The sequence below is a fragment of the Epinephelus moara genome, chromosome 11, assembly GCF_006386435.1.
Source record: "Epinephelus moara isolate mb chromosome 11, YSFRI_EMoa_1.0, whole genome shotgun sequence".
Classification (NCBI taxonomy): domain Eukaryota; kingdom Metazoa; phylum Chordata; class Actinopteri; order Perciformes; family Serranidae; genus Epinephelus; species Epinephelus moara.
Window position 1 is genome coordinate 10,511,387 of NC_065516.1, and position 18,663 is coordinate 10,530,049.

General features: G+C 42.1%; 1 protein-coding gene across 2 annotated transcripts in view; it reads left to right on the forward strand.

Moving 5' to 3' along the window:
• Positions 1-18,663, forward strand: part of LOC126397485 (cadherin-18) — a 260,496-nt gene that overhangs the window by 232,458 nt on the left and 9,375 nt on the right. For both annotated transcript variants that reach the window (XM_050056324.1, XM_050056323.1), the window contains exons 10-11: positions 19-136; positions 14,873-15,124. In XM_050056324.1, coding sequence (XP_049912281.1) covers positions 19-136; positions 14,873-15,124 — 370 coding nt within the window. The remainder of the gene's footprint in view (positions 1-18; positions 137-14,872; positions 15,125-18,663) is intronic.

The window sequence follows — 18,663 nt, forward strand, 5'->3', positions numbered from 1 at the left end:
GCATCTTCTGGACAACAGGTGATCCAGACTGTCACAGCAGTGGATAAGGATGACTTTGCCAATGGACAGCGGTTCTCCTTTGCTTTGCCGAGCCAGCTACCAGTTAATCCTAACTTCACACTGAAGGACAATGAAGGTAATTAAAGTGATCAATATGTTTGTTTGCATTTCTTATGAGTTTTGCACTCTGCCTTCAGGGCAGGGCTCCAGTCTCATTGCTCACATAGCAAGATCCAATAAGCCGTACTGATTTCCTCATACCTTGGAGGTGCAATGTAAGTATGTGCTCTGTCAACTGGGTGCGGTAGACATCTGGAGATCCAAATGCCACCGGGATCTACTCTGAGTCGGGTCTCAGGAAACACAAGAGTCATAGAGGTTTTGGCATGTTTGCGCATTGTGTTGTCAAATGGATTACCCGCTCTGGCGCTCCCTCTTTCCCCCTCCTGCGTGCATTATTTTGTGCCAGCGCAGGGCCAACAGTGGGTGTTACTATGGCAACCGTCTCAGTCTCAGGTGAATACCTAGCGCCGGGTTGGTCTGCAATCACAGGGCTTTTAAAAGCTCTCAGCCAGAAGATCTCACAGTTGCCCACTGAGAGGAGGAGTTCACAGCACTCCGGATGAGTCTCTGAGCCACAGAGAGGCACGAAAACGGAGAGGAAGGGAGCGCGAGAGAGATCAAAAAAATCAATGTGATAATAGGAGATAAGTCTGTTTAGCCCTTGGTCCAGTTGCTTCCCACCACAAGCCTCCCCTTGCCTACTTCAGCTACATTGAGTTACAGAGGCAAGGTTTGCTGCATTCATGTAAGTGGCACTTAAAGACATCCCTCACCTCCTGCCCACCTCCACTCCTGAGGGGCAGATCAATCAAACAAAGCAAAGATTGACTGCAACACAGATCCACAGACCCATATCTCCCAAAGGACAATACATTATCATTTTGCAAACAAGTTTATTCAGCAGTAGTTTGCTTCTTTTTTACTCATTAACACAGTAGAGTGGCTCTGAGGACAGCTGCTGAACAATCCCAAGAAGTGGAAGTGATGGTATTTGTTTAGGGAGATGACTAAATATTTGCTTGATTATTAATCATTTTTCTTTTAATTATATGAATTGCCATCTTCTGCAAAAGCTCTCATTCCCCATGGGGTCCAAACATATTTACCTACTTGAAAATTGAAAATGCCACACTGAAAGTGTCTGGGCTTGGTATAAAAGCTGGAGCTGTGATGACAGAATTTCTATCCCAACTATTTAAGGACTGTTATTTTGGCATCTCATTTTAGGTGTGACTATGTTGTATATGTTGTCAAAAACATGTGTTAAATATGTTTCTTATTTTTGTCACTTTATTTCTCTGGGGTATTTCTGAGATACACACCTCCGCTATTGCCTGCAAAACATCTCTTGCTGTTTTGCCATATGTTGTGTGAGCGAATCACAGTGTGAACTTGAGCGAAAGCTAATAGAAGCTAATACTGAAAAATCACTTGTTAACCAACAACAAGCTGGCCACAGTGGTACAGTCATTCTTTGCTACTATTGCTTCCTGCTCTGTATTCTGTATGGTAGGTTTATATGAGGCGTTTCATGTAGTTGTGAACAGTAAAATGTAAAATATGTCAGCCATGGCCACAAATATTAAAACAACTGTACAGTATCGGCTTTTCAGGAAAAGAAAAAATCTTGTTCTTTGAATTATTAGAACAGTGCATTGTCAAAGTTTGTATTGTCAGATACTTTTATGTGTCATTATATTATTAATATACACGCAAAATAAAGCTCAAATGCAGTTCCAAGGTTTATGGTCAGTAAATGTCAAGATACTCATTTTGTCTGTCACTGATTAGAAAGGCAGTAAGTGTACTGCATTGTGTTATCATCAACTTAGAGGTTACAAAGTTCATTATAACTATGTGAGCGCTCAGATTTTGTTGGGTTTGGCCCAAGTTTTATAAAGGCTGTAAATTTCTGTGGTCTTTCTGCTTAAAGAAGTAGCATTATATTTTTGTTAGAATCTTCTAAGGTTTGCAAGTTTAAGGAATATGCATTTGTTGCACATGGTACATTAATTTGGGAGTGTGTTTTTGACCCATAAGGACCCATAGGTTGCATCAGTAAAGCCACAATCAATAATAAATATTTTTGCTGTCAGATAGAATCCTTGTGAGTTCAGGACCGTTCCTTTTCAGGAAATGAAAACAAACAAACAAAAAAAACTATTCGCACATGTCATGTATTATTAGTATTTCAACAAAAAAAAGCTCAAATGGAGTCGTGATACATGTTTTGTCTGTCATTGATTGAAGTGGTCACATCCAAGGCAGTGCATGCATTGCATTACATTTTCATCAACTACATGTGCTCTCAGTTTTATAATAATAATCATAAATTTTATTTGAAGGCGCCTTTCTTGGCACTCAAGGACACCGTACAGATACACAAAATGACATTAAAAAGACAAAGATCTTCCCTGTTATTGCCCAAAATCTCTCTCTCTCTCTCTCTCTCTCTCTCTCTCTCTCTCTCTCTATTTATCAGACAACAAATGAGACAACAATTGACTAGCTAGCAAGATAGCGAGGGCAACCCAGTAGATACTGTAGCAACTTGAATTTAACTACTGCCAGGCATCACAGCAAGCTGTTGGCCAGCACCAGTGTTGGGTCTGACCTCCGTAACGGCAGCAACAGAAAGTTTGCTGTTCTAGTAGGGGTCAGCTTCTCAAACAGCAACTTTAATTATTGAGTTTGTTTATTTAGAAGTCAGATGAAATCACCTTGTCACTGTTTACCTGACGTAACCCATTGGTTTTATGGACTCCCAGTTTTAAGCCTCAAGTCTGGCATTTTGGCTGTTGCCATCTTTTTTTTTAGAGCCAGAAGTGACCATATTTGGCTGAGAGGCTGGCGCTGTGGAGGAGTGAGGGATGGATCTCACTGAGAAACTGAGGACAATCAAAGCAGTCAGCCCTTAATTTTACATAACTTTAAGCCTTAATAAGATGTAAATGCTGACGTTATGTAAACATTTACACCGCAGGGAGAAATCAGCTCGAGACCAAAACTGTTTTTTGGCTGTAATCATGTTTTTTGTTGTTGTTGTTGTTTTTCTGCTGTAAAATTGGCCATTGTAACATGAGGTTCCATGGGATTGACTGGCTTCTAGAGCCAGCTTTAAGTGGCCACTCAAACAACTGCAGTTCAGTCAGGAACATTTTTGTCAAAGAAAACTTTATGCCATTTGCAGTATTATATTTGGTGGTATGGCTCTGTTCTGGGGCCCCTCTGCCTTTCCTTGGGCCTACGCAGAAAGACTCTTCCACCTGTCCGCCCTTCCACATGCAAATGAGGAGAGCCTGAGGCAGTGAGGCAAACCTCCCTGCCCTTCAATGTGCCTACATGGAAAACCTAAGGCCAGGAGAGCAGCAGCAACAGCATCCCCCCACTCCCCACCCCCCCCCAGGTCTCCCCACTGGGAGATACAAGGTTTCCACTGGACAGCAATGATATGTTGAGACATAAGGGTAGCCAAAATGTCCAAGAGGGACGCTTCATCTGTATTGATATTATGTTTTAATATAATAAATTACCGACCTTGTAACGGGACGGGACGGGTGTTTGTTGGAAGTAATTGCTCCTGCTGTGATCCTCCAGGACAAATAGGTACCCCTGTGGAGCGAGAGGAAAAGCAACTTAAACACTGTGACAAGTTGGGACAGGTCTATTTTGAGTGCATAGGACAAATTAAACTCCTAAAACACTAGATTTCTAACCTAAATACCAGACATTTAAAAATATTCCCCACTCTTGCAAAGTGATTCTCTCAAAGGTTGTTAGATTTATCACAACAGAGCCATCTGCAGCAAAATATTCCCAAAGCATTCAGGAAGGAAAGACTTCTTTCTTGAAGGATTGATAGCAGTTTTTTAGTTCATACTGTTTTGAGTAATGGTGCCTTTCAATTTGGATTTAGCTCCTGCTGCACACCATCCCACAGGATCTTGTTTTTCTCTAACTATATCTGTGATATAATCCCACGTGGGATGGGCCGATTATGTGTCATGACATGGAAATAAGAAATTATTCATATTTGAATCATTTGTCAGAGAGAACTTGAAAGAAAAGGGAACTTTACAAAGGACACAGAAATGATTCCTAAATAGGAATAGGAATAAATAGGTCACGTAACTAACAGATACTGAGATACTCCCAATTTATGCCTTCTGTTTCCTTACACAGCTTCCGTTCTTTAACAAGAAAATTTCTTACAGAGCATGTTCTGATTTAGAGCAACAACCTGAATGGTTAGTTGACCAGATGAAAGGGAGGCAGCAACCCAGCAAAGCCTCCAACTTGTTCTGTTGACCACAGAGGAGCTGCACTGGAGCAGTTAAATGCCTTGATCAAGTGCACTCTTTAAGCTAGCTTTTAGACAAGGAAAGTGGTTCTTGTTTCAAGAGCTGCCTTTAAAGTTGCACACTATCAAACACACATATTCCTTCTGGGTTGGCTTATCAGTAAAGGCAAGTGCCATTTTCAGGCCAAAAACTCAAATGACAAACCATTGGATTACAGTGTTTAGCACCCAGATTACCTTCTCACTACCTTTCTTATTTGTTCTGCTGTGTAATTTGCTTCATACTCATTTATATCATAATTCCTTGTCCACCTGGAGTAAATTATGTCACTTGTTTCAATTTTTGTGCCTTTGTGCCAGCAACAGCCGTGGCTTGAGGCATTTTCTTTCCCAGTTGTCTGTCCTATTCTTATGATGTGATATTACAGGAAGGCCTTGAGAGAATTCCTTAAAATTAGGCACAAACGTCCACTTGGATTCAGCGATGAACTGAGATTTTTCTGGTCAGAGGTCAGAGCTCATTCTCACTGTGACCTCATCTGTTTTATTCTCGTGAACATGATATCTGAAAAACACCTTGAGGGAATTTTTCAAATTAGCCACAATTGGACTCGAGAAAGCACTGATCTCATTATGGTGGTCAAAGTTCAAGGTCACCCTGACCATGCATCTGTCTCATTCCCGTGGATATGATATCTCAATAAGCCCTTGAGGGAATTTCCTCAAATTTGGCACAAACATCCACTTAGACTCAAGGGTGAGCTAATTAGAATTTGGTGGTTAAAGGTCAAGGTCACTGTAACCTCACAAAACATGTTTTTGACCAAAACTCAAGGATTCATACTTTAATTATGATGAAATGTCACACAAATGTCTAATAGGATATAATGATGAAGTGACGATATTGTAAATCTAAAAAGTCAAAAGACAACTTCACTGTGACATCATCGTGTTCTGCAAAAACACTTTTCTGGTCATTACCTCAGCATCATATCTCAGAAACAGAAGGAGAGACATTTGGTCAGATACTGAATTTGTGACACCAATCTTGGGTGTCCACCGTGACACTGTGCTGATTGTTTAGATCTTCTGTGCTGCCGGGTGGAAGATGTGCGTTAAGCATTCATGTTTTCACAGAGTTGGATGTAAACTCTAAGCGCAACTTGATGGGTTTGCAGAGGCAGACACCCTTCCTTATTCGCATTTTCAAAACACCAACCTCCCTCTTAATGTTAAGCCGCCGCACCCGGAATTCATGCTGCTTCAGTCATCTCCAGTCACTCGGAGCGTGCAGTTGCACTCGCACTCAAAAGAGGTGTCAAAGTCACATAGCGTTCTACTGCCACTGTGTATTAGGAGTTATTTGCTGTGTTCACAATATCCGGGTGAGGGAGAGGCACAACGTACCATACTGTTGACTCCTGTGTCTGATAATTAAAGTAAGCTCTTCACACTCGAAGCAGCTTCTTTCATTGCTGTTGTAGCAGACCAACAGTTGGTAGCTTCTCTTTGCCAGCGCCTAATACCTCCCTCTGTTGTTGTGCAACTGACGAAAATCCCTCTCAGTCACTCACACGACTAACTCTCTCATGACCTCCTTTCCTCCTCACTTACAGTTTGCTCACAAAGGATCCTCATGAAACTTGGGTCTTTTTGCGGCTCTGTGCACAGTTTTTGCAGAAAGAAAAAAAAAAGGATTTAGTTTGAGAGACTCTGATATGTTTAATGACTGCTTTTTTTAGTTAAATAACGGATGATATCTGCAATTGATTCCTCACTCATTTCAGTTAATTTAACAATCAGGATTTCTAAAAGGAACCCATTAACTAAAGTATTATGGCTTTTTTTAAGAAGCTATTTTCCATACTTGCAATCATATCTGATTTGTTAAAAGCTATTATCTTGTTACAATTGGTGCTCTTCCTAGGGAGACCTGTAACAGCTCCGGCTCCGTTTAACAAAGTCAGATCAGCACAGTGAGTGTCAGTTTTTAGCTAAATAAAAAAGACAGATTTAGTCTTAGATTTAGATCAAGGCCTTTGTCTTGCCGTTGAGTTGTGATCTGTGTTTGCGGAGATGAAGTCAAGGCTCCTTAGAGCTGTCTTGCGGATGTGTTGATGCAGTCGAAGTGCTGGATGTGCTACAATAAATGCAGGTCAGACTCCTACAGCGTATTAGGCTCCATTAAAGCTGGAAAACAAGAGGGATGCGTCTGCTCAGCTGCTCCGGGGAGGCACTTTGTGACAAACCTGTTTGGTTAAAAGCCCTTTAAGTATATTCAACTTGACTATGTCTGCTTTACAATGACTAAAAATTGAATGCCTCTTTGATCTCGTCATCTGTCACATTGGGATGACATTTGCTTCTAAAAAGGCAATTAAGCGGACGCTATGATCTCTAAATAACCCACACACTTAAATAGATCAATTGATTTCTGAAGGCATCTTCTTCCAGTGTGCACGCAGAAGACCTTATAATATTACAGTTAATCAGCTGTGTTGAAAGAAGTGCTGTCGAGCCATTGATATGTGGGACGTTTAATTAGCTTTTATGTCATTCACACTTCACTTGCAATGGCTGTTATACTTGTAGATTCCCAAACACCCATTATCTGCTGAAACTGCATGATTTGTGCAGGGAGGGCAGAGCAGCTTGTCTCAAGCTGGTTTTGTCAAAACTTGCTCAACAAACAACTGAAAATTGTTACAATCTCACATTGGAGAAATTGAAATGTTTCTTGTTATTCATGCAAAATTCACACGTTTTGCCAGTTACTCCATGTGCAGTAAGGCCAAGGCAGCCGTTGGTGCCACATTGGAGCTGTGAACCAGTTTGTTCCTGTGTAACAGAGGTATACATAATAACAGTACTCTGCAGTCCCCTTTTGACTGTTAACTGCAGAAACATACATGCCAACCCATAATTAAGTCAGAAACACAAAACACAACCTTATGGAACAAACAGACCATACTGTGACTGTGTGAATAGGCTGGAACCAATGCAGTAAGCAAATATTTTTTTCTTGTGCAAGCAGCCCAATCACTAACTGTTATCTGTAGCCACTGCTGGGCATGTTTTCTTAAGCTAAGCCTTACCGAGTCACACTAATCCTTATTGAATGCAGAGGCTGCTTTTTAAAGGAGGTTGTTACATTTGTCTCTTGATCTGCTGTTTGTGATTCTGCATGAAAGGCCTATTATTTCTACACAAAATGATATTAGTGTTTGAACAACACTGAGCCATTAATCAATATTCAAAGCTGTCCTGTAATAATTCGCAGACGTGTAATGGCACATGTATTTGCCCTGTTGTGTTTGGTACAGATGGTTTGGTTTGATATGTGACTTCTTCTTTTGGATGGGTAAGCCCCTTTAAACCAAATAATCAAATGTTATTAAAGTTATTATTTTTCATGATTAGTATAATACAGTGTAATTATAGTCTACATGATGGCATGCATGCCACTGTAATTTTAAAAGTGCAGTTTCCATCCAGAGAACTTTGTCAGTATGTTGGTGGTTAACTGTTTGTGAGCAGATGCTAATCTATTTAGCCTGGGCTATACTGTAAGTTAGCCTCAGCAGTACACTGATTCAGCAGTCAGTTTACACTTTGAAAATAGCGTCATCCAACAAAAAGTGATGTGCAACAACTTCACCTTAATATGTCTCATAATGGAAATAAGGGTATAGTGAGTGCTTGTCATTATGGATATGCACCATACTCACTTGAACTGATTCACACATAGCATACGCAGATATTATTTTTATTCTCATGACAAGTCATTATCCTTAATCGCTGATGTAATTGTCCCCAAATGAGTCAATCTTATTGCCCAAAGTATTAATTAAAATTATCTCTCTACTTGATTTGAACTCTGTAACAGCCATGTGCCTTAATGGCAATGAAAAGAGTTCAATTTCTGACCAGGAGTCTTTTTTTAATTGGTTTTTGGTTGTTGATCTCAGGACATTACGTATTGTCACTGTCGGGGGGAAACCTCTAATCTTTGTGTTTGAATGCATTTATGGATAAAAAATAAAATTGTCAATGGATCACCCTTCATGTCTGCCTGTGGGTTTTACAAATATTTAACCAATACAAAGTCTTAAAAAGAGCTTGTGACTAAATCTCTTAACTCCATGGGATCCTCAGACTGTCAGCAAAACCTCATTGCTCCACCCCGCCTCCATCTGTGGTGCCATATTCAGTGACAAAGGGATTTTGTGTGACTTCTAAATTAAGGATCTAACTAAATAAAGGCCAAATAAAGAACACAGGTTAGACCCAGCACTGATGTTTTCCTCTCCTCTCCCATGAATAGTCTCCTTGTGACAGGGAGTGAGGCAGGGGGATTGAGGGGTGTGATAGCTAGGTCTGATAATCAGAGAGAGAGATTTTGAAAACTGAGCGCACACATAGCGACAATAAACTTTGTAACCTGTAAGTTGATCATGTAATGCAGTGCACTTACTGCCTCAGATGCAGCAGTTCTAATCAATGACTGATAAAATCTCAATCTCGACATTCTCTGGTCACAAACTTAAACTTAAGACCAGCTTGATTTTGGTAAAATATTAGTAATATAATGACCATATATAAAGACACAATACCAACTGTAAAGACACAGTGTTCAAGAAAGGTGATATAAGTGACTTTGAACGTGGCATGGTTGTTGGTGCCAGACGGGCTGGTCTGAGTATTTCAGAAACTGCTAATCTATTGGGATTTTCACACACAGCCATCTCTAGGGTTTGCAGAGGATGGTCCGAAAAAGAGGAAATATCCAGTGAGCGGCAGTTCTCTGGGTGAAAATGCCTTGTTGATGCCAGAGGTCAGAGGAGAATGGCCAGACTGGTTCAAGATGATAGAAAGGCAACAGTAACTCAAACAACCACTGTATACAACCAAGGTCTGCAGAAGACCATCTCTGAATGAACAACACATCAAACTTTGAGGCTACCATTCGCACAGGCTCACCAAAACTGGACAATAGAAGATTGAAAAACGTTGCCTGCTCTGATGAGTCTGGATTTCTGCTGCGACATTCAGATGGTAGGGTCAGAATTTGGTGTTAACAATATGAAAGCATGGATCCATCCTGCCTTGTATCAACCACCTGCCTTGTGTGTGGGGGATATTTTCTTCGCACACTTTGGGCCCCTAAGTACCAACTGAACATGGTTTAAACACCACAGCCTACCTGAGTATTGTTGCTCACTGTGTCCATCCCTTTATGACCACAGTGTACCCATCTTCTGATGGCTACTTCCAGCAGGATATCGTACCATGTCACAAAGCTCAAATCATCTCAAACTGGTTTCTTGAACATGACAGTGAGTTCACTATACTCCAATGGCCTCCACAGTCACCAGACCTCATTCCAATAGAGCACCTTTGGGGTGTGGTGGAACAGGAGATTCGCATCATGGACGTGCAGCCGACAAATCTGCAGCAACAGTGTGACGCTATCATGTCAATACGGACCAAAATCTCTGAGGAATGTTTCCAGCACCTTGTTGAATCTATGCCACGAAGAGTTAAGGCAGTTCTGAAGGCAAAAGGGGTCCAACCCAGTCTTAGCAAGGTGTACCTAATAAAGTGGCCAGTGAGTGTATATAAATATATCTAGATATTTCCTGAAAAGTTTTGAAGTTTTGGACATACGAGGCTTCTGCCTGACAGTGACGATATGTATTACTCATAATGGTGGGTTCACTGATGCAACTCAGTCAATACAGAGCCTTATAAGTCAAACAGAGAAACACAAATTGATGCACCATTTGCAGGAAATGCAAGTATATCACCACTTCTGTTAGTAGAAAGAACAATAGTATGGACTAAATTATCTTCAGCACCTACATAATGCATACATTTTCACAGCCTGTATAAACTCGAGCCCAACCCAACATGGCAATATGACCACTTCTATATTCTTCCCCAAAATAGTGCCACCACAATGTATGTCGTGCTACAAGTAGCAACTGGAGAGAAGGTTCGTGCCGAATCCCATAAGCGGCACCTACACACACCCACCAAAGTTCACAAGGAAAACAGCTAAGTGCATGTGTAGGCAAGTGTGAAGTCTGTAGAGATGTGATTGTGTCGGGTGTGTCTATTGTTGGCTTGCTTTTTTTAATCGCACTTCATATGTTTAACAGTGAGTCATCCCTTTTACAAAGATATTTGCATTCACTATATGATACATACCTTAAATCTAAATCTAATTGGTCATTACTAAACTTATACTGCAAATTTTATTGTTTTACATTTACATCCCACGTGTCTTTTTAGGACAGTCATTCCTTATCAAGAAAACAAACTATGAGAAAGACTTGAGTTTCCACAGAGATCATAGTTGAGTGCTCTAGGGCACCTATTCTCCTAAAACTGCTTAATTCTGTGCAACTGCAGACTTTTTGTCTGCTGCTGTGAAATCTCACTTCCCGTCATATCTTGAGATGAAGAGACAGGGATGTATGTGATACAAAAGTTATGTAACTGATCCTTGCCCTATCATGCTAATGCTTTTGGAAAAGTAAAAAAGGAAAAAAAAAAATGAGGCCATTTTCCAGTTAGTGGTGTGTATTCTGTCTTAACGAACCCAGCTCAGGGGGAATTCCACAGGGTTGTGAGGAACCATGAACACATGCATATTGATGCTATTTTTTTATGCGCTAGAAACCAAGATACCAGAAAAAGATGGAAAAGTGATTGCTAGTGATGTGCAAAGTAACACAAATCAAAACACGTAGGATTATTTCCAATGAAGTGTGAGATGCTCTTAAGAGCATATTTTCCATTATTTCCTGGGTAGTCGCCCAGCTTGCACTGCAGGTATGCCATATAGAGCTAGCTGTCACAACACAGTTAACCCGTGACTGTGCTAACTCGTGCAGTGTCTCCTCCTACGTGGGCACCGCGCGGCTGCAGATGGCCCATCTCACTGCGGCGTTAATCAACAAAATGCACAGCTCTCTTGCACCCACATGCTACGAGAGGTGGTTTTAATGTGAAATTAGCATGACATTATTGATGTGCACTTTCTCGTTGTGGTCTGCACAGGGACCCCGCGTTGCTGTGGGTATGTGATTCAAAGTGTAAAGGCAGCCACAGCGGACACAGTACACACAGCCTGTTTTGTCTCTCTCTGCCTCAGCCTCCGTCTTCGTCCTCTGCTCTCTCTTTGGCTCGCACATACACGCGCAACCTCCTCCATTCACCCCCCTCGCCTCCCTCTCCTTCCCTCCTCTCATCTTTCAACTCCCCATCTCTCTTCCTTGTTATTTGCATCTCTCATACTCCACTCTCTCAAAACCCCCCCACCTCCACCCTCCACCCATCTGCTTGCTGATACGGTGATACTGTGAGTCTGACTTAATAAAGCTTGAAGTACGTGTTGTCATTCCAACTGTCGATCATTGTAATTATTCATAGATGGAGCAGAGATTGGAGTGGGAGGCGAGGTCTCAGAGCAGCAGCACGATAGTACAGCACGGCGGAGGTGTTTTCGCTGGGTGAAAAGGAAAAGGTTGCCCCTGTGCACGATTCAGCATTTTTTCGGAACTTAGAATGTCGTGTGAAAATATATCAATGTGTCATCTGCAAGTTTCTGGTTAGTCAGTCATGTGAGGCTCAAGTTAGTCATTCAGGTATGTGATTCACCTATCCATAAACTTTGAATGAACAGGGATGGATGATCATATACTGCAGCTGCTGTTTGTTATGTGACTCCTTATCTCATAATACAAGCATTTAATGAGATATTTTGCCTTCAGTTTTGCAGTTGATCAGTCTGTGCTGTGCGAGCAGTCTCCTCAAGTACAGCTAATTGCACACCTGTCATACCACTGACAGGTGATCTCCTGCTGAAATAACCCCTCTCAAAGAGCCTACACATGCCAGTAAGGATTGCATGTTAGATTCCTGATGGTAAACCGTAAGACCAGCCCAGCATGCAAGGTTGTGGTATTAGGGTCTATACATGTTGGTGTAAGCTTCTTAGCATGCATGCCATTTGAAAAGAAGTGTTTAACACTCCTACCAAATGTGAAATAAGCTTTGTGTGCACTGCTGCAGAAGAAAACAAGTGAACAGCGGCTATTTTAGTGCAGATAACGGGGTGCAGGTGAAACCATCTTTGTGTGAGTTTGGCTAACAAGCTTGCATTGGCAGCAAATGGTATTTTAAAGCTGACTATGAATGGTTATTGGAACACTCAGCTGAGCTGAGCACAGGGGAAACATGAGCAGTGTAAAGTAGTTTCTCAAATCAACACTTTAAATTATTCATGATATAGAATTACCATCTTTTACTTAGTAATTTCCAGTAAAGTATAGTTAAAGGGAAACTTCAGTGTTTTTGAACTTGGACCCTTTTTCTCATGGTTTGGTGTCCAATTGAGTAATGGGAAGAACTTCAGAAACTGGCCCAGTATTGAGTGAGAAGGCATGAGCTGCAACACAGGCTGCATTGTAACCACTCGGGGAGTGTGCACCTAAAAATGCTTTTGTCACTTGTAGGCTTTTATTGTTGTAAGTGTACTACAACACTTTGGAAAGGATCCCCACAGGGATAAAAAGAGCCTTTTTGTTTAACCAGAAACAGCCTTGAAATCAGTATCCCCAAACCTGCCAGACTCCAGAAACATCTTGGTTCATCTTTCCACTGTTCCAACAATATCCAAGTCAGGTTTGGTGGAAATAAACCCTGTATTCACCCAGTGAGATGTGAACATGCTGGTTCTATAGATGCTACAACTACTGCTTATTTAATTGGAGTGTGGTGTTTTTGGCAATAGCGATTTCAGGGCTGTTTCCAGTCAAACAAAAAGGATCGTACCCTTTATCAGGAAGGTCTGTCTCTGTGGGGATCATTAACATAAATTGTTAGACAATTAGAATAATAATCTGAGCCTGTCAGTGGCAAAAACAAGCACTTGTAGTGGACATAAATTGATTGCGAACATGCCAGGAGTGTTTACAATGCAGCCTGTTTCATGACATCCGACATCCCATTAATCCGACTGTCCGCAGTGCTGAACAGCTCCCAGCGGCCGTATTTCTACCTTGATGGTGCGCTGCAACCGGCTCTGGGTCAGCTGGGAAAGGCTTGAGGCGAAGCAGGCTCACAGCTTATGTGTTTGTCACTTTCTTTTTCATTTTAACCCACACCATGATCTTTTCCTAACCCTAACCAAGTGGTTTTTGTGCCTAAACCTAACCAGACCTTAACCATAGGGCATCATGATGATTTTGGAACGGACTTCGGAACAATGGGTTTAATATGGTCGAAACAATGGGATGTCGGACCAATGGGCTGTTGGACCAATGGGCAGTTCTCGGACCAGTCTCAAAAACTGTTCTTCACATTAATCACGTAGACACAAAAACACAGGAAAGTATGGGCCAGGTTGAAAAATACAGAAGTTACCCTTCAAGCAAATATCATCTTATCTTCCCTTCAGATAAAATGTCCTTATTTAAAGAAAATAAATCTAATCTTAAAGTACATTGTATAGCTTCTTTGTGCACAAATATAGATTTATGTTACAGATGCACTGAATCTGTAGTCAGCTTTTTCTTTATTTTGCCCATGAAGGAAGTTTCTAGCACTCTGCTGGCACTCCTTTTGCACTGATGTTGCACTTTGAACAAAACTGTCCATGGTGGAAGTGAATGCAGCATAGATGTGACTTGGTTTTGGTTGGACTTCGTGGGCAACTGGACCATAAATGCGCCCAGATGGTTAATGGTGGCTCTGTCGGTGATGTTGCCCCTGTTGCTGACCATGCAGGAGCTCTGTGTGCTTCCCACTGCTGGATTGTTTTTTAGCGTATACATATAGTATGTATATACATGTATTTATAAAGCTCCCTGTTTATACAGTCTCCCTGTAGTCCCACAATGCACTGATGTCGAAATAAATTAGGCTGAAGTAAACAAGGCTGTGAGAGTACTGACATAACAAGTAGCACAGTGAGCTCCTTTTCAATCCACCTTTTTCTTTTCCTCGTGTGTAAAAGTGTTGCATCTGTGCGTTTATTTGCAACCCTCTTTGCCGAATCTTTTCATAAAACCTTCCTCTCGAGTTTTCTCTTGTTTGCTTTCTTCTCTACAAATTCAGCCTTTTTTATTCCTGTTTATCTACGTGACATGTTCCATTAACAGAAGTGTTTCAGCAGAGGCCAAGGTGAAATGCTCTTTTGCAGCACATTAAAATAGTAAACGAACACCTTTGAAATTAATTAGCCTTGGCACACAGGGAAGCTGCAGTAACACAACGTCGGAAATCTACCAGGTTCACGTACTTCAAAAGCAAAAGACACAATTCACAAAGGGAAATGTTGTAGATTGGATTTTTTTTTTTTTTTTAGCTGACAATTCTGTAGAAAAAGATAATTGCAGACTTTGTTGAAAGAGTGATGCAATTGAGAATGAAGAGCAAAGCAACAATTAGTCTTTTTAGCCAAGGGGTCTAATTTTCCTGAACATGTTTTTTCCATTACAGACAGCACGGCCAGCATTATTGCCAGGCGGCGGCGGTTCAACCACCTGACCCAGGAGCTATACGAGCTGCCCATTGTGGTGTGGGATGGTGGGGAGCCATCGCTGAGCGGCACCAGCACCTTGACCCTGCGGGTGTGCCCGTGTCAGCGCCACGGCAGGATCCGCATGTGCCAAGGCGAGGCGTTCCTTTCTTCGGCGGGTCTCAGCACAGGGGCTCTGATTGCAATCCTGCTGTGCATCGTCATCCTGCTGGGTAAGTTGGGACAGCCGCTGTGGGGACTGCAGCAGGGAGGAGCTGCCCAGGGGCAAATATCCTGAGGGCATGGACGGAGGAGATGAACCATAGAGGAGCAGGGAAGGGTGGAAGGGGTTTGAAAGGGTTTGACAAGGGCAGAGGAGGAGAGAGGGATGAAAAGACATGTGAGGACACAGGTAGAATTAGGAATGAGGGTAAAAAGAGTTGGATAGGGCAGAGGTGGAAGAAAAAGAAAAGGATATGAAGGACAGGAAAAGAGAGCTGGAGGAGAGGTGACTAGAAAGGAGATGGTGAGGACAAAGACAGCAAAGAAGACTGGAATGGAGATTGCAGGGTCAGTGTGATTCAGAGAGGAGGTGTATACAACAGAAAGAACACTGAGAATAAACCTTCAGTCGTTAGAGAGTGGAGCTGGAATCCTAGAGCAGCGAGGGTTCATGTTCAGAAAGGCAGCTCGAATCAGAAAATCAGATTAGACCTAAATCACATTTGTTGACAATTTGAAATTCATATCTGCTCTTTTACTATGCAACTGAATCTTCTTCCCCATCACTCCCAGCCCGGCACATGTTTGACATCGCATGTTGTGACTGGAAGAGCAGTGGACAAGCATGGAGGAATGTGGTGACAGGCAACACAGATACCACTCTTGTTGATTTCATGTGTGACGGACGTGTTCTGTGCCATGAATATAAAACTCCCATCAGAAATGCAGTGAGAACAAACAGGGCACATCCATGTTACAGGCTCATTGCAGCACCCGGAGAGCATGCCCTCAGTCAATGAGTATGCGTGAGTTGTTACTATAGCAACCAGTCTTTGCAGTGACAGCAAATGATTATATATAAAACTGGCAAATATGATCTTGACACTTTGAATTTAGAATGTGGACAGTCAGCTTTACAGGTGGAAAATCTCTGTAAGATGCAAAATCTACAGTATGATCAAATATAGCAAAGTCAATAATCTCCTGTCGGCTGAACTTAGGATGTTAGAGATGTCGCAGACCAATTTCTTCCTCTGCAAACCAAACTGCAGTATGGTTAGACAAAACTGTCTAATAACACGGCTTCACCGTTGCCGCTCTTCCCCTCCTCTCTTCAGCGATTGTCTGTGGACATTAGTGCGTGAAGGTTATGCATATTCATACTGGCTGTCTTCCTCCTCCATGCCAAAGCCTCTGGCTGAGGCGAACAAAAGGCCATCACCACTGTTTGGAGCAAACGCTTGAGTGAGAGACACACGCTGAATCCCTAATCATCAGCAAAAGGCAGATACTAGTTAGGACAGAGAGAGAGAAAGAGAAACAGCAACAGACAGGAACTGATCGCACCTTTTTTCTATTTATTTACTTATTTTTGACCTGCGCTGCATTTGAGGTTCACACCCTCCAGTTACAAGTAAAGTGTCTCACACATAGCACAGCTATTGGACAGATGTTTGGTGACCCGTCATCCCCCACGAGATTAGAGATTTTGTCAAAGAATCACGGTTTAAAAATATCAGATTATTTTTAGTTATCTTTTTGAAATAGACGTTTCCTCCCTCACCTGAAGCAAATACAGGTCAAGACTGTAGCCTGATGCCGATATGGCCCTCTGCCTGACAACCTCTATTGCCCAATTTAAGGGAGAGGTCTAGTATTTTGCACTTTGAGCCCCATTCCTGGGTTGTTTATGATGAAATAGAGTGGTTAAGACCGAAAATAGTGACAACTGCTCATTTTCTGAGAATTTGGCTTTTCCCTGCCTGGCTTAACACTGCTGTGTGTCCTATGACCATGTGTCAACCTGTCCTAAAACCACCCAAAACATTTGTTTCCAAAGCCATGAAACTCACCGAGTGGTCAGTGGTGTTCGTTGATGTTCTGACATAAAAATCGTAGCAAACTGTGGTTTCCGTGATGATTTATTTGACATTTTGTCTAATCCATTCATTTTCTATAGGAAGCCTGATTGTCCGTTGGTAGTAATCCATCACCGGAAACGGAAAGGGGTTTGTTTACGACAAGGTTGTAGTCATTGTAGTCTTTTAGCTCAGCGAAAGTGCCGGCTAGACAGTGCTATGTGCACTCCTGGAGGGAGAACGAGAACGAACGAAAAAGTTTTGTAATAAGTTTAAACAACTGCACAATGGATTACTTGCTTGTAAACAACATTCGCAGTATGATGCCTTTGAACACAACACCAGCCTTCTTCTTCTGCTTCTTTTCTGTGTCCCATGACATTGCAATGGTTTCCTGCCGGTTGGCGACACCCACGTAAAGGAGCATTATCGCCATCAAGTGGGCTGGAGTGTATAGCACTTCAGGGTCAAACGAACGATCAAGCGGAAGTTTACACGCGGGTGTGAGGCAGCTAAAAAAAAAGTTCCACAATTGAGATGAATAGCGAAAACACGGATGGAAACCACAGTTTGCTACGATTTTTATGTCAGAAAATCAAGGAACACCACTGACCACTCGGTGAGTTTCATGGCTTTGAAAATGAACATTTAGGGTGGTTTTAGGACAGGTGCACACATGGCCATAGGCAGCAGTGTTAAGCCAGGCAGGGGAAAGCCAAATTCTCCAAAAATGAGCAATCGTCACTATTTTGGTCTTAGCCACTCTGAGCCCCATTTCTTGGTTGTTTATGATGAAACAAAGTGCAAAATACCGGACCTCTCCTTTAATATGCAAATCAGTTTTACACACTATATGTGGTGAGGGGGTCCCCGCCCTGTCACCTTCAGCTAAGGGGTCCTTGGCCTGAAAAATGTACTGGACTAGACTGGACTAGACGATGAAACATTGTTAGCCTTGGTAGTCGGTATCAGAATAATTGGTAGGTTAAACTAATTATTAAGATACCCAGAGGAAAACTGGTGGAAAGCCAGCTGGATGTCTGTTTAGGGAGATTAGACGTTAAGAACATCCTTACTTTATGTGCAAGAAAAGACTTACTAACTATTGCTACTACTTCTACAGTGGCGGCTGTTGGTCTTTCAAGGAGGGGAAGCTCATTTTCGGCCTACATCATAAAATGTGTCCGTTTATTTATAGGTAAATTCTACCCTCTGGGGCTGCTGCGCGAGGCTAGTGTGACCGCCTGTGAGTGCTTTGGGATGGTGGAGTGGCTCACAGCAGCACCCACTGCTCGTTGGGGACAGTAACTGCAGAGCGACAGAAGTCAGAGTCTCCAAACACGAGTACAGTCTCCAATAACACCAGAAAAAGATGCTAGATTTGTCGCTAGTCGTTTTTAACAAAGAAAAAGTCACTAAGAGGATTGGAAAAGTCTCTAGATCAACTCGGAACAACAGAATGAAACTTGAAAAATGCTCCGGTGGTGTTTTATATTTCAAGATCGCTGATTCGCTCATTTCGCTGTCAATCAAAAAGGGATTCAGCCTCAGACAGATCATCCAATCATCATGCAGAAGCCCAGCATCCAGGCCAGCCGAGGCCAGCCCACTGCCCCATAGACCCCCAGAGACGCTGAGCCGTAAACCAAGTATATATCCAATGACTGTCTAGTTTCGCTGCAGTGGAACAA